This window comes from Thalassophryne amazonica, chromosome 7 (genome assembly GCF_902500255.1).
Source record: "Thalassophryne amazonica chromosome 7, fThaAma1.1, whole genome shotgun sequence".
NCBI lineage: Eukaryota > Metazoa > Chordata > Actinopteri > Batrachoidiformes > Batrachoididae > Thalassophryne > Thalassophryne amazonica.
In genome coordinates, this window is record NC_047109.1 from 10297383 (window position 1) to 10319868 (window position 22486).

The 22486-nt window shown below is 41.1% G+C and overlaps 1 protein-coding gene across 1 annotated transcript in view; it reads right to left on the reverse strand.

The window, feature by feature from the left end:
• The window catches only part of LOC117513620 (NIPA-like protein 2), a 170262-nt gene that overhangs the window by 76391 nt on the left and 71385 nt on the right, over nucleotides 1-22486 (reverse strand). The window contains exon 2 of the mRNA XM_034173842.1: nucleotides 17581-17649. Coding sequence (XP_034029733.1) covers nucleotides 17581-17649 — 69 coding nt within the window. The remainder of the gene's footprint in view (nucleotides 1-17580; nucleotides 17650-22486) is intronic.

The following is a 22486-nucleotide window of genomic DNA, read 5'->3' on the forward strand; positions in this document are numbered from 1 at the left end:
GCCGCCGTTAGTTCCCCTCCGGCAGATCCCGAGCAGCCGGGAAAGCAGGCCGACTGGGTGACTGTGAGGAGGAAGCGTAGTTCTAAACAGAAGCCCCGTGTACACCACCAACTCGTTCACATCTCTAACCGTTTTTCCCCACTCGGCGACACACCCGCCGAGGAACAAACTCTGGTTATTGGCGACTCTGTCTTGAGAAATGTGAAGTTAGCGACACCAGCAACCATAGTCAATTGTCTTCCGGGGGCCAGAGCAGGCGACATTGAAGGAAATTTGAAACTGCTGGCTAAGGCTAAGCGTAAATTTGATTAGATTGTAATTCACGTCAGCAGTAATGACACCCGGTTATGCCAATCGGAGGTCACTAAAATTAACATTGAATCGGTGTGTGACTTTGCAAAAACAATGTCGGACTCTGTAGTTTTCTCTGGGCCCATCCCCAACCGGACCGGGAGCCGCATGTTCTCCCTGAATTGCTGGCTGTCTGAATGGTGTCCAAAAAAATGAGGTGGGCTTCATAGATAATTGGCAAAGCTTCTGGGGAAAACCTGGTCTTGTTAGGAGAGATGGCATCCATCCCACTTTGGATGGAGCAGCTGTCATTTCTAGAAATCTGGCCAATTTTCTTAAATCCTCCAAACCGTGACTATCCAGGGTTGGGACCAGGAAGCAGAGTTGTAGTCTTACACACCTCTCTGCAGCTTCTCTCCCCCTGCCATCCCCTCATTACCCCATCCCCGTAGAGACGGTGCCTGCTCCCAGACCACCAATAACCAGCAAAAATCTATTTAAGCATAAAAACTCAAAAAGAAAAAATAATATAGCACCTTCAACTGCACCACAGACTAAAACAGTTAAATGTGGTCTATTAAACATTAGGTCTCTCTCTTCTAAGTCCCTGTTAGTAAATGATATAATAATTGATCAACATATTGATTTATTCTGCCTTACAGAAACCTGGTTACAGCAGGATGAATATGTTAGTTTAAATGAGTCAACACCCCCGAGTCACACTAACTGCCAGAATGCTCGTAGCACAGGCCGAGGTGGAGGATTAGCAGCAATCTTCCACTCCAGCTTATTAATTAATCAAAAACCCAGACAGAGCTTTAATTCATTTGAAAGCTTGACTCTTAGTCTTGTCCATCCAAATTGGAAGTCCCAAAAACCAGTTTTATTTGTTATTATCTATCGTCCACCTGGTCGTTACTGTGACTCATCACAGTGGACTCATCTCTGTGCTTGTTCTGCTAGACCTCAGTGCTGCTTTTGATACTGTTGACCATAAAATTTTATTACAGAGATTAGAGCATGCCATAGGTATTAAAGGCACTGCGCTGCGGTGGTTTGAATCATATTTATCTAATAGATTACAATTTGTTCATGTAAATTGGGAATCTTCTTCACAGACTAAGGTTAATTATGGAGTTCCACAAGGTTCTGTGCTAGGACCAATTTTATTCACTTTATACATGCTTCCCTTAGGCAGTATTATTAGACAGCATTGCTTAAATTTTCATTGTTACGCAGATGATACCCAGCTTTATCTATCCATGAAGCCAGAGGACACACACCAATTAGCTAAACTGCAGGATTGTCTTACAGACATAAAGACATGGATGACCTCTAATTTCCTGCTTTTAAACTCAGATAAAACCAAAGTTATTGTACTTGGCCCCACAAATCTTAGAAACATGGTGTCTAACCAGATCCTTACTCTGGATGGCATTACCCTGACCTCTAGTAATACTGTGAGAAATCTTGGAGTCATTTTTGATCAGGATATGTCATTCAATGCGCATATTAAACAAATATGTAGGACTTTTTTTTTGCATTTGCGCAATATCTCTAAAATTAGAAAGGTCTTGTCTCAGAGTGATGCTGAAAAACTAATTCATGCATTTATTTCCTCTAGGCTGGACTATTGTAATTCATTATTATCAGGTTGTCCTAAAAGTTCCCTGAAAAGCCTTCAGTTAATTCAAAATGCTGCAGCTACAGTACTAACGGGGACTAGAAGGAGAGAGCATATCTCACCCATATTGGCCTCTCTTCATTGGCTTCCTGTTAATTCTAGAATAGAATTTAAAATTCTTCTTCTTATTTATAAGGTTTTGAATAATCAGGTCCCATCTTATCTTAGGGACCTCATAGTACCATATCACCCCAATAGAGCGCTTCGCTCTCAGACTGCAGGCTTACTTGTAGTTCCTAGGGTTTGTAAGAGTAGAATGGGAGGCAGAGCCTTCAGCTTTCAGGCTCCTCTCCTGTGGAACCAGCTCCCAATTTGGATCAGGGAGACAGACACCCTCTCTACTTTTAAGATTAGGCTTAAAACTTTCCTTTTTGCTAAAGCTTATAGTTAGGGCTGGATCGGGTGACCCTGAACCATCCCTTAGTTATGCTGCTATAGACTTAGACTGCTGGGGGGTTCCCATGATGCACTGAGTGTTTCCTTCTCTTTTTGCTCTGTATGCACCACTCTGCATTTAATCATTAGTGATTGATCTCCGCTCCCCTCCACAGCATGTCTTTTTCCTGGTTCTCTCCCTCAGCCCCAACCAGTCCCAGCAGAAGACTGCCCCTCCCTGAGCCTGGTTCTGCTGGAGGTTTCTTCCTGTTAAAAGGGAGTTTTTCCTTCCCACTGTCGCCAAGTGCTTGCTCACAGGGGGTCGTTTTGACCGTTGGGGTTTTTCCGTAATTATTGTATGGCTTTGTCTTACAATATAAAGTGCCTTGGGGCAACTGTTTGTTGTGATTTGGCGCTATATAAATAAAATTGATTTGATTTGATTTAAAGAGTTTCTAACAAGAAACTGTGATCCACAGTATTAAATGCCTTCAAAAGATCAAGAAACAGTGCAACACAAAACATTTTAGAATCCAATGACTCAAACACATCATTTAAAACTTTTAGAATAGCAGTAACAGTGCTATGTTGCTTCCTAAAACCAGACTGAAAGGGATTTAAAATATTGTTTGATTCTACGAAGTTCTTCATTTGATCACAGACCAACTTTTCAAATACTTTTGCCAAAATGCATCATTGAAATCGGACTGTAATTATTCACATTTGAAGGTTCACCTCGTTTTAGCAGTGGGACAACAAAAGCAGATTTCCAAACTTTAGGGAGTTTGTTCGTGCTTAGGTTCAAATTAAAAATAATAGAGGCTCAGCAATCAGATCTGCTGTCAACATTAACAAACATGGATCGAAAGCATCAGGACCAGCTGATTTTTTCAATTCAACCTGTGGGTCTTTGGATGTGGGAAGAAGCCGGAGCACCAGGAGAGAACCCACACAAACACGGGGAGAACACGCAAACTCCACACAGAAAGGTCACAGGCGGGAAGCGAGCTCATGATTTTCTTGCTGTGAGGCAACAGTGCTAACCACTAAGGCACCGTGCTGCCCATGTGGAACTTTGAATTATGTAAGATTACAAAACCCTCTGAAGCAGGAAACAGTGTCGGACAGCACAACAATATTCTTTGTGTTTAATGTCTGTAGTTTAAGAAGTAAAATCAACGGGATGCAGTCGTGCTGCAGGGTATGTATTCATTATTTGTTACTTACGTAGTTTGTCCAGTCTTGTTTATGCTTACTTACCATCCGGGCCTCCTACGGTGGCCCAAATGTGACTACACCTGGTAGAAAGAATTCTATACAACCATCAACAAATGCAGCATAGCACAAGTTCTGCTAGAAAGACTCAGATTTCAAAGTATTCATGTAGTATCAGCTAATCAATGACAGCCGTACTGTCTAATAGGAAGTGGCTGGTCACCCTTCAATGCAGGACCAATAGGAAACATTCTTTAAAATGTCAGCTGCAAGACCCCTCTGTGCTGCTTCAGTTTGCACTACGGGACCATTAATGTAGCAGTAATATTTGCAAATGCAAGTGGAGATGTGTGTCAGTCCGTGTGTGCATAAACAGACTTGTGTGTTTGTGCATCAGTCTGTGTGTGCAGACTTGTTAGCGTGTAAAGAAATGTGCAAATGTGTACAGAGTTCTACAAGTACGCACAAAAAATGTGCAAATGTGTATTCAGAATCTGTGTATGCATAATCAGATTTGTAAGAGAAATAAAACTATACATGTTTTATTTATTTATTTTACCATCCCTGGTTCTCAAGACCAGGCACCTAAGTGGCTCTACTCTGCTCTATTCTACTCTTCTTATTCGACTCTTCTTTTTTTAGATATACCTTAGTATACACTAGTAGAGTTCTACCTTAGAATTGGAATGTATTTTAGAAGACACACCTCACTGAATTTTCATGTGGACTGGGATTTGCATGTGTATTGCAATTTGTAAATCTGTTGACAAATCTTTAAATAAGCACATAAATAACATGTATATGTCACAGACATGAACGAGCGAAGCTCTTTAGCATCTCACCATGTCATTGAGGTCCTTCAGACTGCTTTTTGAGCAAATGCTTCAGGGGAGCATTAGCATGGCTAAAACCTTTCAGCTTCTGGGGTGAGCTCCGTGCCCCGACCCCCCGCCTTTTTTATGCATTTTTCTTTTTTTTGCCTTTCAGCTTCTGGGGGGCTCCACCCCACAGACCCCCCTATTACAGCCCTCTTAACCCCGTGCCACATGTAGATGTGAATTAATATTCAAAGTTTTCAGCTAGTTGACAGTAGGGCTGTACAATATGGCCAAATTATCGTATCTCATTTTTGTCATATCAATATGATAAATGATATGACTATGATTTCACACAAAGTGCAGCAACAGTGAAAATTAAACATTATTAAACAAACCATTCATCACACACACACTCATTTTACACTCATCATAAGGTTGGGACACTGTGCCCTCCAAAAGTATTGGAACACTTGGAATTTCACACATTTTAATTTGTTTATGCCACTTCAAATACAAGAAATACAACAAACAAAGAATAAAAATTTCTAAAATTATCTTCCTCAAACTCAAACTGAAAGCAAATCTCTAAAACTTGATAATACCTGTAAATAATAATCAGTTTCCTTCAGACAAGTCAGGGGATGGAAACATGAACATTTCCAAGTCACTGAATATGTCTTGGACTTTATTTACATAAATTATGTAAATAAAATAAAAATAAATTATCACCAAAACATCAAATCTAGGCTTTCATATCAAATGTACTTTCTGGCAAATTGTAGCTGAACCATCGGGTCTTCTTTTGAAGAAAATCCTCCTCTACACCACTTCATCAGGAAGCTGGATTTTATATTTTTAATTAATTTATATCTAGCTGTAGAGATTTGCCTTCAGTAAGAGTTTAAGGAAGATAACTTTAGATTTATTCATCTAAAGTTGTCACTGGTGTGTCACTGGTGATCTGCCTGCTCATTTAAAAATCACTGGAAAAACACATGTATATATAAGACAACCTGAATTAAAGGATAAATGCTGCTTTTAACAACCTGGACCTAATTTCTGCCATAAAATATGGTTATTTACTCACCAATATAACTGTGTTAAGTTCAAATCTGAGGCAAACATTTTTCTTCTTCTGCTAAGGTGAATTAGAACTTTTTGTGGTACACAGCACCAACTACTGGAACCAAGCAGTCAATATGACTCACTGATTTCAAAATGCAGCTCTTTTCAACAAGACATGCTGCATCATGAAATGTCAATCATCTGTATCCAATCAGATTTCAGGGGAGTCCAGCGCAACCCTTGCCTCTGCTCTAGCTCCACCCATGCAAGGAAGTGTTTGACATTTCCTGTTTCACTGTGGATACAAAATTTGGCACTTTCTGTTTCAGTGTGAATTTGCCACCGAGTTCCAACAAGATTCCATGAGACCTCGTCTGTCAATCCAGGAAGTGTCGATCCAGGAAGTGTTTGACATTTCCTGTTTCACTGTGGACTCAAAATTTGGCGCTTCCTGTTTGGGACTCCCTGTAACACAGAAGGAGCTTCGCGTCACTTCGCTTGCATTAAAATTTGAAAAGACTAAATATTTCTCTTCCGGATCACAAAATATGGACAAGTCATCCTTTACAACTCACGCAAAATTCTCAGCTGGGACTTGTATTGCACGTGACTTTTGCTGTTGTGGTTAATCTGCAAATGAGAATTCAGAGAATTTTCTATAAAAATCTTTTTTTCAAACAATCAATATCAGGTATGAAAAGCTGAAGCATCCATTCTTGGTTCTTCATCATTTTCTGGGAAATACACTGAAAAAGAAATACATCCTAGTACCTAACAGGAACAGTTTAAATCCAAAATATATTAAGAAAAACAGCAAAACTACTTTTAATGATCATATAAAGCAGATAAAAAATAGAAGGATGAATAATTACTAATGAATGTATTTTAAAAGGAATGTATTTAAAAAAACACAAAGTCATATTTTATAAGGAAAAGTAATGACCTAAGAATAATTAATAATTAGTTTGGGGTACAAGGAGTTGTACTCCAAGAATGGGTTCTTTGGCTTGCCAAGAGCAAATAAGGATTTCTAACGTCCACCAATCAGGATCACCTCCAAAATTTAATGGAGTCTTCGATGCCCCAATATCTACAAATTTGGTGAGAATCTGTAAAATACTTTTGAAGTAATCCTCCAAAGCCTATATAAAGTGAAATCTTGATCCAGAATCCGGATCCAGATCACCTCCAAAATTTAATGCCGTCTTCCATGCCCAAATATCTATCTGTGGTGCAAACTTGGTGAAAATCTGTGAAGTCGTTTTAACATAATACTGCTGACAGACAGACAGACAGACAGACAAATAAATAAATGCTGTTGGTGGACGTAAAAAGATATTAGGGACAAATCTCTGTACACATTTGTAGATCGACCACAACAGAAGTGAAGCAAAAGTCACATGTAAAATGATTGCCAGCTGAGAATTACGCATGAGTTGTAAGTGATGATCTGGAAGAAAAAAAGCTTATCAGCTATTAATATTTATGTACACATTTAAATATTTGTCTACACATTTACAGAATGCAACTCAGCACTCCTGGAAAGTATTCGCAGCGCTACAGTTTTTCTACATTTTGTTATGTTACATACAGCCTTATTCCAAAATGGATGAAATTAATTTTAAATTTTTTTTCCTCAAAATTCTACACACAATACCCTATAATGACAATGTAAAAATGTTTGAGATGTGTGTGATTATATATATATATATATATATATATAAAAACCCCAATTCCAATGAAGTTGGGACATTGTGTAAAATGTAAATAAAAAATGAATACAAGGATTCACAAATCCTCTTCAACTTATATTCAATTGAATACACCACAAAGACAAGATATTTAATGTTCAAACTGATAAACTTTGTTTTTGTGCAAATATTTGCTCATTTAGAAATGGATGCCTGCAACACGTTTCAAAAAAAAGCTATGACAGTGGTATGTTTACCACAATGTTACATCACCTTTCCCTCTAACAACACTCAATAAGAGTTTGAGAACTGAGGACACTAATTGTCAGTGTCATGATTGGGTATAAAAGGAGCATCCCCAAAAGGCTCAGCCATTCACAAGCAAAGATGGGGCGAGGATCACCACTTTGTGAGCAGCTGCATGAAAAAAAAATAGTCCTACAGTTTAAGAACAATGTTTCTCAACGTTCAATTGCAAGGAATTTAGGGATTCCATCATCTACAGTCCAAAATATAATCAGAAGATTCAGAGAATCTGGAGAACTTTCTACATGTAAAGTCACAAGGCCGAAGACCAACACTGAATGCCAGTGACCTTTGATCCCCCAGGCAGCACCGCATTAAAAACCGACATCATTGTGTAAAGGATCTTACCGCGTGGGATCAGGAACACTTCAGAAAACCATTGTCAGTTAACACAGTTCATCGCTACATCTACAAGTGCAAGTTAAAACTCTACCATGCAAAGCAAAAGCCGTACATCAACAACATCCAGAAATGCCGCCACCTTCTCTGGGCCTGAGCACATTTAAAATGGACACACACAAAGTGGAAAAGTGTGCTGGGGTCTGATGAGTCCACATTTCAAATTGTTTTTGGAAATCATGGACGTTGTGCCCTCCGAGCAAAAGAGGAAAAAGACCATCCAGATTGTAACCAGCACAAAGTTCAAAAGCCAGCATCTGTGATGGTATGGGGGTGTGTTAGTGCCCATGGCATGGGCAACTTACACATCTGTGATGGCGCCATCAATGCTGAAAGGTCCATCCAGGTTTTGGAGCAACACATGCTGCCATCCAAGCAATGTCTTTTTCAGGGAATTCCCTGCTTATTTTAGCAAGACAATGCCAAGCCACATTCTACACGTGTTACAACAGCATGGATTCGTAGTAAAAGAGTGCGGGTACTAGACTGGCCTGCCTGTAGTCCAGATTTGTCGCCCACTGAAAATGTGTGGCACATTATGATGTGCAAAATACGACAATGGAGACCCTGGACTGTTGAACAACTGAAGTCATACATCAAGCAAGAATGGGAAAGAATTCCACCGACAAAGCTTCAACAATTAGTGTCCTCAGTTCTCAAACGCTTATTGAGTGTTGTTAGAAGGAAAGGTGATGTAACACAGTGATAAACATACCACTGGCCCAACTTTTTTGAAACGTGTTGCAGGCATCCATTTCAAAATGAGCAAATATTTGCACAAAAACAATAAAGTTTGTCACTTTCAACATTAAATATCTTGTCTTTGTAGTGTATTCAACTGAATATAGGTTGAAGAGGATTTGCAAATCATTGTATTCTGTTTTATTTACATTTTACACAATGTCCCAACTTCATTGGAATTGGGGTTGTATATATGTAAAGAAATCACATGTACACGCAACAAAAATATAAACGCAACACTTTTGGTTTTGCTCCCATTTTGCATGAGATGAACTCAAAGATCTAAAACTTTTTCCACATACACAATATCACCATTTCCCTCAAATATTGTTCACAAACCAGTTTAAATCTGTGATAGTGAGCACTTCTCCTTTGCTGAGATAATCCATCCCACCTCACAGGTGTGCCATATCAAGATGCTGATTAGACACCACGATTAGTGCACAGGTGTGCCTTAGACTGCCCACAATAAAAGGCCACTCTAAAAGGTGCAGTTTTATCACAAAGCACAATGCCACAGATGTTGCAAGATTTGAGGGAGCGTGCAATTGGCATGCTGACAGCAGGAATGTCAACCAGAGCTGTTGCTTGTGTATTGAATGTTCATTTCTCTACCATAAGCCGTCTCCAAAGGCGTTTCAGAGAATTTGGCAGTACATCCAACCAGCCTCACAACCGCAGACCATGTGTAACCACACCAGCCCAGGACCTCCACATCCAGCATGTTCACCTCCAAGATCGTCTGAGACCAGCCACTCGGACAGCTGTTGAAACAATCGGTTTGCATAACCAAAGAATTTCTGCACAAACTGTCAGAAACCGTCTCAGGGAAGCTCATCTGCATGCTCGCCGTCCTCCCCGGTTCACACTGTTCAGGGCAGATGGCAGACAGCGTATGTGACGTCGTGTGGGTGAGCGGTTTTCTGATGTCAGTGTTGTGGATCGAGTGGCCCATGGTGGTGGTGGGGTTATGGTATGGGCAGGCGTCTGTTATGGACGAAGAACACAGGTGCATTTTATTGATGGCATTTTGAATGCACAGAGATACCGTGATGAGATCCTGAGGCCCATTGTTGTGCCATACATCCAAGAACATCACCTCATGTTGCAGCAGGATAATGCACGGCCCCATGTTGCAAGGATCTGTACACAATTCTTGGAAGCTGAAAATGTCCCAGTTCTTGCATGGCCGGCATACTCACCGGACATGTCACCCATTGAGCATGTTTGGGATGCTCTGGACCGGCGTATATGACAGCGTGTACCAGTTCCTGCCAATATCCAGCAACTTCGCACAGCCATTGAAGAGGAGTAGACCAACATTCCACAGGCCACAATTGACAACCTGATCAACTCTATGCGAAGGAGATGTGTTGCACTGCATGAGGCAAATGGTGGTCACCCCAGATACTGACTGGTATCCCCCCCAATAAAACAAAACTGCACCTTTCAGAGTGGCCTTTTATTGTGGGCAGTCTAAGGCACACCTGTGCACTAATCATGGTGTCTAATCAGCATCTTGATATGGCACACCTGTGAGGTGGGATGGATTATCTCAGCAAAGGAGAAGTGCTCACTATCACAGATTTAGACTGGTTTGTGAACAATATTTGAGGGAAATGGTGATATTGTGTATGTGGAAAAAGTTTTAGATCTTTGAGTTCATTTCATACAAAATGGGAGCAAAAGCAAAAGTGTTGTGTTTATATTTTTGTTGAGTGAAAATCTTTTTACCCACATCCACCCTACCATCGACGGGCATGTGTTCTCATCCATATGCAACATGAAACTTAAAATAATGTGAGTCAACAGTTAATGGTTTATACCAAAACAGAACTTCCTACATTTGCTTAAATGGATTCATGAGTTTATGAACAATTCATGACTTTATGAACAGCTCTCTAAACAATCTTACAAATGATCTAGAGGGCACTCAGAACAATGGTTCCTCTGTCAAGACCCAAAAGACTCCATCTGTTTCAAAAACGATGCTAAAAAACGTCCTGCCATTGACCTTTTCTGTGGAATTTACTGCAATTTTTGGATTGGATTCCAGGTAATGGTCCCAAGCTTTTGATTGCTCATTGTCAAAATTCCTTCTCACAATTTCCTGGCTCCAACCCTTTATTTGGCTCCACTCAGATTGTTGGAGTGAGAATCGGAAAGATCTGTTCATTATTAAAACAGTAAATATTTTGTTAAAGCCACTTTCACACCGGGGCCAATGTAGAATTGCGTATTGCGGTGTACCGCCTACACTGAGTTTAAGCAGCTCTATGACGAGTTGTTGCTCTCTATGCAGCAGTATTCTGAGGGATACGCAAGGAGAACGCAAGAAATTAAACATGTTTAATTTTTTTTCAGTGTAGTGCACTGGACGCAGAAAGTACACAGTTTTTAAGCAAGTCTACACAACACATCATAACTGTTTGTAAATCTACACAACACTGTGCTAATGTACACCAAGCCTCTGCAATTCTACACGCCAGGGCGAAAAATTCTTTTATCAGCACAAACCTGGATTGATAGATTGTATTCATCCTGCTGGACTTTGCTGGCAGTGAAGCTTCAAAACCGCAGAAGAAGAAGAGGCGGGCCAAGCATCCACGTTCAGAGGACATCACTCCTCATGGATGGATTCACCTTCTCCAGTGTCAAGATTGTGACCAATTAAATAAGTTCATTAACTCCTCACGGCCCGATCGCCAGCAGGAGGACAATTCCAGTCCAGGTTAATTCCTAATCGAATTGGCGCGCGTGCGTGTGACTGCATGATCCACACAGCCCACATCGTCTATGCCTGCTCGAACTGGCGGACATGTGCGTGCTCAGAACAAGACCTGTCTGTGAGTGTGTGGTGAAATGATCCACGCCCATAGCACTTGTGCGTGCTGAACAGACGGGTGCACGCATGAGCTGTTAGGCAAACATGTGAGATGTGTGGATGAAGCAGGCACATGCATGTGCACTGCAGCAATCAGCTGTTGTCCCGTTCGGATTGAAAAGAGCAGGAGTCCACGAGTTTGCTGGTGTTGGTACAAAGCGGTGGTGGTGCCTCGCAAGGCTCTGAGATGCACAGACTCAGCCACCTGACTGGCATGCTTTCTCTTTTCTTTTTAGTTCTCTCAAAAACAAATAAGGATATATAAAAATAAAAACAGTCAGGTGGGTGAGTCTGAGCATCTCAGAAGCACTCGGCAACTCGCACGGCTCTGAGACTCACTGACACAGCGTTTGTGATTGCATTAGAACGTCCAGATTGTGCATGTAATCACACACCCATTGGCATGTCATCATGGCTGTTAGACCCCGTCCACATGGCCGCAGTGTCAGCATGTCACGAAGATGCGCCGAGTAGCTGTGACACACGGTGTATTCGGTGTGATTGTGCAATGTTCATGTCTCTCGCGCGATGATTGCGACTTTGCACATTACAATATTTCCTTTGTGCATTGAACAGGATGCGGGGGGGAGGGGGGCTCATCGGGGGCACAATCAGGACATGCCAGTGCAATCACACTTCTCTGAATGGTGGTGAGTTGCCATTTCAGATGCCAGTTGTGTACCAGTTCGAATGCCATTCAGGCTAGCAGTCACACAGCAGTATGACCACGTACGAATATTTCCCAGTTCGAATGCAGCACAACAGTAGTGTGCATGCGCTCTACAGTCATGCTGGCCTGCTAATTTGGCATACTTCCCTAAGTGCCACAAAAATGCTGTGCGGGGAATTCAAATGCAGCTGGACTGCAGCATGACATGCATGAATGTAACTTTGAACGGCACTCTTGCAATTTGTGCTGCAGGTCGAATGCAGTACGACTTCCATGAATGATGTTCAACTGTCCATTCCTACAGCAGTACAAATGCGGTATGACTAACTCCACCGCCATTTGTATGTGTACCAGCACGGGCCACACACGAATGTGCCAACTGCTGTAGGAAGGCTGTACGAGGCGTTCAAGTGCAGTACGAGTTGCATGAATGTCGTTCGAATGTCAATTTGTATGGCATTCATGCAATTCGTGGTCGAGTTTGATGAGGGTTTAAGAGATGATTTCATGAACAGTGTCGTAGTCATGGCAATGGAGATGAATGTTTTTTTGTAGAATATTAGCATATCTAGTATTCACAGCTACCCAGCGAACAAAATAAGCTTCTCAAAAAGTTGCAGCTTCCCAAAATGTTATGAGAACGTTTGCCAAATCAGGCCCGGATCCAGACCGGTTTGGACCGATGCAGTCACATCAGTCAAATTTTTTTATGCATCGTTCATCATCGGTAAAAAAAAAAAAATCTTGAATAATCCTGAATAGTGCCGAACGTGTCCCCGCGGTGAACATAAACACAGCTTTTCGGTGGTTTTAATGTCAACCTATTGTCCGTAAATTATACGGATTTTTCCGAGTTACAGAGTCATACGGACGTACAAATAAAGTTGGATATTCAGGGTTTGGTCTGCAGCAGGTCTGTAATCAACCGTTTCTGCAGCGCAACTCCACTCTGAAGCCGTGAACCACTGAAGCAATGCTTCGATCCACTAGCTCGTTGGTTCTTTGATTTGCTGCTCTTCAGAAGCGGTAAGTCCGCCTCTTAACCCCTCTCAAAGCCATTAAAATACTGTGAGTCACTTTTGTGTGTATTAAAGTCACTAACTGGGACTCTTGTCTTGTTGCCGTCAAGAAACGACAATCGTCCTCCGTTCCGTTCACACAGCTCCAAACGCTGCGCGGCTCTCTGCCAAGACAAAGTCCAGTCGGAATAACTTCAAAACTAATTGCCACTTTAAATAAAATGACACCTCTTTCCAAACGTTGTAATAGAGACAAGAAACTACAATCGACTAAAACATTTTTTTTTCCTCCCAAAATGAAACGTGCTGTATTTCTTTACAAATTCCTGACGTGAAGCACAGCAGCTAAGAGCTCAGCTCAGATATATGGAAAGATATTCATGCCAATAATGTCTGATAGGAAATGCTTTTGCAAAAACTACAGATTTTGTTTATTCATATTTATGTCCAGAGATCAAGGATCCACATGTAGAGTTTATTATGTCCAGAGTTTAAGAATCCAGTGACCAATTTCATATTTATTTACTTTAAGACTCATAAAGGCTTATAAAGTGCCAAATCACAACAAAATCTAAATATACTAAAACAAATACATCACAATTGTACAATATGTGTACAATTGTGATGTATTTGTTTTAGTATATTTAGTCATGGACATGATGAATATTGTTACCTGCTGGACTGTTTCTAATTTTGATTGGTATCAATGGAAAATGTCTTCTGTGAACTGTCTGTATTTCAATATATTATTATTAAGAATATATGCAGTCATACTTTTATTGATTTTATCAACTGAAAAAAATCATATATAGATTCAGGTATAATTGAAAGATTTTGGCAATAAATTTGATCCTGTTTACAATCAATTTTTGTTATAGTGTTTTTTTAGGACATCATACGAGGTCTATTAGAAAAGTATCCGACCTTATTTTTTTCAAAAACCATATGGATTTGAATCACGTGTGATTACATCAGACATGCTTGAACCCTCGTGGGCATGCAAGAGTTTTTTCACGCCTGTCGGTTACGTCATTCGCCTGTGGGCAGTCTTTGAGTGAGGAGTCGTCCACCCGCTCGTCGATTTTTTTCATTGTTTAGGAATGGCTCAGAGACTGTTGCTTTGTTTGATAAAAAATTTTTCAAAACTGTAAGGCACAACTGAGTGGACACCATTCAATAAATTCAGCTGGTTTTCGGTAAAAATTTTAACGGCTGATGAGAGATTTTGGTCTGGTAGTGTCGCTTTAAGGACGGTCCACGGCGCCTGACGGCGATCTGCGCTTCGAGGCGGCAGCGTCTCGCCGTTTCAAGTTGAAAACTTCCACATTTCAGGCTCTGTTGACGCAGTAAGTCGTCAGAGAACAGAGAACTTTCAGAAGAAGTCGGCATGAGGAGTTTATTCGGACATTCTCCCTCAGCCCCAACCAGTCCCAGCAGAAGACTGCCCCTCCCTGAGCCTGGTTCTGCTGGAGGTTTCTTCCTGTTAAAAGGGAGTTTTTCCTTCCCACTGTAGCCAAGTGCTTGCTCACAGGGGGTCGTTTTGACCGTTGGGGTTTTACATAATTATTGTATGGCCTTGCCTTACAATATAAAGCGCCTTGGGGCAACTGTTTGTTGTGATTTGGCGCTATATAAAAAATTGATTGATTGATTGATTGACATTCCATTGTTAACGGTCATTTTGTAATGAAAGAACGTGCGGGCAGAGTCGCATGTCGGGCTGGACCCGACCGCGGGGGGTCACGGCAGGAAAAACACCTCCGTTGGAAATCTTAATGGGCAAGTTGGAACATGCCCAAGCTGTTAAACAATTTCTCAGTTACTCACTTGTTGAAAGCCATTAAAAGCCGCCTGAATTCTACAAATGGTTTTCAACACGGAGGTGTTTTTCCTGTCGCGGCGCACACAGATTTGCCGAGTCGTCACGGAAACGACTCGGTGAATTTGCGCGTACGTCTTTCATTAAAAAAATGTCCTTAAACAGTGGAATGTCCGCATAAATTCCTCATGCCGGCCTCTTCTGAATCTTCTCTGTTCTCTCACGATGTCCTGGGTGAATTAAGCCTTAAATTAGGATGTTTTCAGGTCGAAACAGGCCGACGACAGCGCCTGGAAGCGCTGCAGGACGTCCCGCTCCGTGGGAAGTCCTTACACCGACAGAAACACCCCATAATCTCTCATCAGCCATTAAACTTTTCACAGAAAACCAGCTTAATTTCTCGAATAGTGTCCACTCGGATATTCCTCACAGGTCCAGAAAAAATTTTGATAAAGCAACGCGCGCCATCTCGAGCAGCGTGTGAAACAAAGGAATTCAGCCGAGAGGGCGGGACCACATCTCACTCAAGGCCTGCCCACAGGGAAATGACGTCACCGACACGCGTGAAAAAACTCACGCATGCGCACGAGGGTTCAAGCATGATTGGTGTAATCGCATGTCATTCAAATCCATATAGTTAAAAAAAAAAAATAAAAGGGTCGGTTTATTATCTAAGAGACCTCGTATTTATACAAATAAGAAGTGTTCACTATGGCCCATGAAGTATAATAAATATATTAAAAGAAGTGTAACAGTGTATGCTGCACACAAATAAAAGAATGAAGATTATTGAATAACAAGACGCGTATGATTTTTATTTCATCATTGGGCCAAAATGCATCTGTCAGATTTTCACTCTGGATCCAGCCCTGCAAATGGTATCAGAATGTTAGCTGTAAAGTTGCTGGAACTTTTTTTGGTTCTCAGAATGTTTGCACACACATTTTGAGAACATAAGGCCAAACATTCTCAGAACGTTTGCGCTTTGATTATATAAAGCTAAATTAAGTCCCTTCAGCTGCTCCATTGTTTTCATGAGGGGTCACCAAGTAGATCCAAGGTGGGTCTGCATGTTGATTTGCCACAAGTTTTATACCAGATGCGCTTCCTGACGTTGCTCCACATTACATGGAGACATGTGGCAGGAGTGAGGCTAGAACCCGGAACCTTCTGCACTGAAACCAAGTGCACTAACCACTTGGCCACCACCACTGCCTCTATCTATCTGTCTGTCTGTCTATCTATCAATATATATATAATTCTCTGAATTCTGTCACAAAGTTTATTATATCATCACCTAACATAATCAAGTAATAAATTTAGCTTATTGTTTAGTGGCATCTTCCTATATATGCTATAACTTTAAAATTGTAATTATTACAACAATTATTAAAATTCCAAAGCAATGATTATAACAATTTAAGTGTTCATGTGATGCAAAAGTCTCAGAAACTTCCCCAGAACATGACACAAAATAAGGTCCCTACCCAGCTAACAAAATAAAGTTCCCAAAACGTTACAAGAACATTTGTCAAATGTTATCAGAATGTTACCTGTAAAGTTCTCGGAATGTTTCAGAGGAAAGTTTTTTTTTTTTTGATTCCCAAAACGCTTGATAGTAACGTTAGCAAAAAGGTTTTGAGAACACTAGACTTAATGTTCTGCGAAGGTTTTTTAAGGAAAGTTTCTTTTTGGTTCCCAGAACATTCTGGTAATGTTACATAAAGTCATCTAAAGATATGTTTCATCCACACGTTTCCAGAACATTCTGGTAATGTCACCAAAAGTAATAATCTAGTCATTGAAAGAAATTTGGAGCAAAAAAGACAGTGAGACTCTCAGATTTCACCTAACTGTAACGAAGACTGCCCCCTACAGGAGAGGACTGTGAAAAGTGCTATAGCAAACAAACTGGACAAGTGTTGCAACGTAAAAAAAAAAAAAAAATTAAAATGAAAATGAAACAATCCTGTAGATAAAACAAAAACAACACATATGAAGAGTGAAACTTTAAATATTTATCCAGCAGAAAGGCCAGAGCTAAACTAACTCAGAGGTGATTTATACACTTGTACAGTGTTGATATCGTGACACATTTTCCAGAGTTAAATTAAACTTGCAACAGCACAATTTCTGTCACTACAGAGATTAACACCGTTAGGATTTAAAATTGTATTTGTTTGAGTATTTACTATAAAGAACACCACACTCAAAGTCATCAGGTCTGATTTGAACCCTCAACCTTCTAGTTAACTCCTGGACAGAGTTAAAACAACACCTTTAGACTTAAAGCACACCTGTACAGAGCTGAATCTAAACTGATATGATTAACTCTGACCTTGGAAAGTTTTGGAATTCTTTCTCAAGCACCAAGTAACACTTTTTGGAGTTAAAACCAACTCTTTTAAACACTCCAGTTTTTGCTGTGAGTTCAAAGTGGCCTGAAATAGAACATTAACAGTTCATGTTCAGTAAATCCTGCTGATCACATACAGACTTTATTGAATGGAGAGCAAAGTGAAAGCACCACTTACAGAGTGAGGGGAATAAAACCAAAAAAGGTTGTTTTGGAGCGTTGAGTGCGTGCTGCGTGTCAGCTGTACCTGTATGTTGAGTGAAATGCTGATGAGCACATTCCCACATATGGAGATGATGATTCCCAGGAGATAGGCCTGCCAAGGAAAAACAGTAAACAAGAAGAAGATTAGGTGATGTTCTACTTGTCACACATCTCCAAAAAGCTCATTGTGCCAGCTGCACGGCTTGCTGCCAACTGGCACATCTGTGCACTAATGACAACCAAACGGCGCATCGCTGCATCACTGTTCAAAGGCACCAACATCCACAAACTTTAACAAGCAATTCATCAATTCATTCATCATGGAAAAACAGCCAAATATTCACTTCTTCCAGGTTCAGAAATGAGATTTGATATTTTTTTAAACTATACTTCAAACACATTTTGAAAGGTTAAACTGTCAAGTTTTTTTTTGTTGTTTTGTTTTTTGTTCTTCAGAGGAGATTTTAAACAGCTCTAAAGCAGCAATAAAAAGTCTTTAATTGGCCGGTTCAGTAACTTTGGACCTTCTTTGAAATATTCTGATTATATAAAATTATGTCATTTGCTTGTATTTCTGATCACATTTTAATTAATATTTAAAAGTCAGGAGTGTCAGTTGTCTGATCAGGGCTGTATTTTCAAGTTGATGACCTGCTCACGCCAGCACATGTCCAGCCCGTTTGAAGTTCACCAGTGACCATCTGGATGATCCAGAGGAGGCATGGGAGAAAGTCATGTGGTCATGGCTGGGTCTTCAGCATGACAATGACCCAAAACACACAGCCAGGGCAACTAAGGAGGGGCTCTGTAAGAAGCATTTCAAGGTCCTGGAGTGGCCTGGCCAGTCTCCAGACCTGAACTCAATAGAAAATCTTTGGAGAGAGCTGAAACTTGAAACCTGAAAGATTTGGAGAAGATCTGTGTGGAGAAATGAACCAAAAACCCTGCTGCAGTGTGCAAACTTGGTCAAGAACTAAATCAAATCAATTTTATTTATATAGTGCCAAATCACAACAAACAGTTGCCCCAAGGTGCTTTATATTGTAAGGCAAAGCCATACAATAATTACAGAAAAACGGTCAAAACGACCCCCTGTGAGCAAGCATTTGGCGACAGTGGGAAGGAAAAACTCCCTTTTAACAGGAAGAAACCTCCAGCAGAACCAGGCTCAGGAAGGGGCAGTCTGCTGCTGGGACTGGTTGGGGCTGAGGGAGAGAACCAGGAAAAAGACATGCTGTGGAAGACAGCAGAGATCAATCACTAATGATTAAATGCAGAGTGGTGCATACAGAGCAAAAAGAGAAAGAAACACTCAGTGCATCATGGGAAGCCCCAGCAGTCTAAGTCTATAGCAGCATAACTGTTATGTGCAGACGCGAGTTGAGGAGCGCGACCAGCGTCTGACTGAACCCAGCGCTAAAATAACCAGAAAGCGGTTCCAAAAACAAAACAAATTTATTTTCCTTCTGTGCAATAATTGTGTACAACATAAATGTGCGGTTGTCTGGCGAGGTGAAGGACGGCGCGCTCTCCAGCACCCAAATGGATCGAAGCCCGACGCTTCTGGACCCAGACTCACCGCCGAACACCCCCCAGGTGGACACGACAAACTGACTCTGTGAAGGATGGAAAAGGTGAGGTAAGTCAACAGCTACAACAAATATCCTTCAAAGGCACACACTATCAGCAACACATTCAGGTCTGAATTTAAGCTTTATGTAAATGAGCAGCTTCTCACAACGGGTGGAGGATCATCATTCCGTACGCCACGGCAGTGAGAAGCGAGCTGCATCAATGTTCAAATATACTGCGTAACAAAATACCAAATTACTGTTAACACTTATTCAGACAATCATCACCTCTGATGTGTGCTGACAGCATGTGTCCCTCACCCGTCCTCCTTCACAGACACGATGTGTCAAACTCAGGCGCGGTCCTCAGCGTCTCACAAACGAACGTCACAAGGTCGAGTTCCCGGCAATTCTGCTCGAATCACTCATGGCTTAAATGCAGAACGCCATCTCATTATCTGCTTCAGCTGAAAGTCTTTAAGTTTGCACGTGAGCATCATCCACAGGTGCTGCAAGTCATTAGGCCTGCATGTGAACATCCTCCACAAGTGCAGCCAATAATGCTGATGAGGGTGAAGGACTCTTCTGCCAGCACCTTCTCCACAGACAAAAAAACAGTTTGCATACCACTTGGAGAGCAAAGAAAAGAAAACAACACCAAAATGTCCAGCCAAACCCCCCAACACACAACAATAACTAAGGGATGGTTCAGGGTCACCTGATCCAGCCCTAACTATAAGCTTTAGCAAAAAGGAAAGTTTTAAGCCTAATCTTAAAAGTAGAGACTGATCTGAATTGGGAGCTGGTTCCAGAGAAGAGGAGCCTGAAAGCTGAAGGCTCTGCCTCCCATTCTACTCTTACAAACCCTAGGAACTACAAGTAAGCCTGCAGTCTGAGAGCGAAGCGCTCTATTGGGGTGATATGGTACTATGAGGTCCCTAAGATAAGATGGGACCTGATTATTCAAAACCTTATAAGTAAGAAGAAGAATTTTAAATTCTATTCTAGAATTAACAGGAAGCCAATGAAGAGAGGCCAATATGGGTGAGATATGCTCTCTCCTTCTAGTCCCCGTCAGTACTCTAGCTGCAGCATTTTGAATTAACTGAAGGCTTTTCAGGGAACTTTTAGGACAACCTGATAATAATGAATTACAATAGTCCAGCCTAGAGGAAATAAATGCATGAATTAGTTTTACAGCATCACTCTGAGACAAGACCTTTCTAATTTTAGAGATATTGCGCAAATGCAAAAAAGCAGTCCTACATATTTGTTTAACATGCGCATTGAATGACATATCCTGATCAAAAATGACTCCAAGATTTCTCACAGTATTACTAGAGGTCAGGGTAATGCCATCCAGAGTAAGGATCTGGTTAGACACCATGTTTCTAAGATTTGTGGGGCCAAGTACAATAACTTCAGTTTTATCTGAGTTTAAAAGCAGGAAATTAGAGGTCATCCATGTCTTTATGTCTGTAAGACAATCCTGTTACAGGAAACATCTGACCAATGTAACTGCAAAGGTTTTTTTTTTTAAGATTCTCACAGTTAAGTCTCTCACAGTTGAAATTACAGACCTCATCATACTTTGCAGGTTGGAAAACTTGCAAACTCGACAGTGGATCAAATACTTATTATCCCTGTGTGTGTGTGTGTGTGTGTGTGTGTGTGTGTGTGTGTGTGTGTGTGTGTGTGTGTGTGTGTGTGTGTATATATATATATATATATATATATATATATATATATATATATATATATATATATATATATATATAAATGGATAGATAGATAAAAAAGGAGCTTGGAGTAGAGTTGCTGCTCCTTCGCGTTAAAAGGAGCCACCTGAGGTGGTTCGGGCATCTGGTAAGGATGCCTCCTGGGCGCTTTCCAACAGAGGTGTTCCAGGCCTGTCCATCTGGGAGGAGACCCCGGGGAAGACCCAGGACTAGGTGGACAGATTATATCTCCACACTGGCCTGGGAACGGCCTCGTTCCTGAGGCGTATATATGTGATATATATGTGTATATATATATATATATATATATATATATATATATATATATATATATATATGTGAGTATATACGAGGTCTGTCAATAAAGTAACGGTCCTTTTTATTTTTTTCAAAAACTATATGGATTTCATTCATATGTTTTTACGTCAGACATGCTTGAACCCTCGTGCGTATGCGTGAGTTTTTCCACGCCTGTCGGTGACTTGATTCGCCTGTGAGCATGCCTTGGGAAGGAGTGGTCCCGCCCTCTCGTCGGATTTTCATTGTCTGGAAATGGTGGAATGAAAAGGACTTCTTTTCATCAGAATTTTTTCAGAAGCTGTTAGAGACTGGCACCTGGAAACCATTCGAAAAATTTATCTGGCTTTCGGTGAAGATTGGGCTTCACAGAGAATAAGGTCTGTTACTACAGCTTTAAGGACCCCTTTAACGACGCTCGGCGCGCCGCGCTCCGAGCTGCGACGACGCGGCACAAGCCACCAGCCCATTTCTAAATGGATGGCTCTGTGGATACGAGACCATCGTGTGCTCTTTCTCTGGTTATCACAAGAGCTGGACATCAGCCATTTTCCGGCAGATTTCACTTTTAACAAGAGATTTTGTCATGGAAAGCCGCGCAGAGGCTTCAACCGTAAAGACCGATTCGCTTTGGAAGCGAGACAAAGGAACACCTCCGTTTCGGCGTGTCAGAGGACAAGTTTGGACATGTTCAGCTCTCCACAATTTCACTGATACTTACTGGACTGGTAAGCATTGAAAGCTGAGATAGACATGAAAACAGCTTCTGAAAAAATTCTGATGGGAAAAAAAGTCCTTTTCATTCCGCCATTTCCAGACAATGAAAATCCGACGAGGGGGCGGGACCACTCCTTCCCAAGGCGTGCTCACAGGCGAATGACGTCACCGACAGGCGTGGAAAAACTCACGCATGCGCACGAGGGTTCAAGCATGTCTGACGTAAAAACATATGAATGAAATCCATATAGCTTTTGAAAAAAAATAAAAAGGACCGTTACTTTATTGACAGACCTCGTACACTAATTCATACATTTATTTCCTCTAGGCTGGACTATTGTAATTCATTATTATCAGGTTGTCCTAAAAGTTCCCTGAAAAGCCTTCAGTTAATTCAAAATGCTGCAGCTAGAGTACTGACGGGGACTAGAAGGAGAGAGCATATTTCACCCATATTGGCCTCTCTTCATTGGCTTCCTGTTAATTCTAGAATAGAATTTAAAATTCTTCTTCTTACTTATAAGGTTTTGAATAATCAGGTTCCATCTTATCTTAGGGACCTCATAGTACCATATCACCCCAATAGAGCGCTTCGCTCTCAGACTGCAGGCTTACTTGTAGTTCC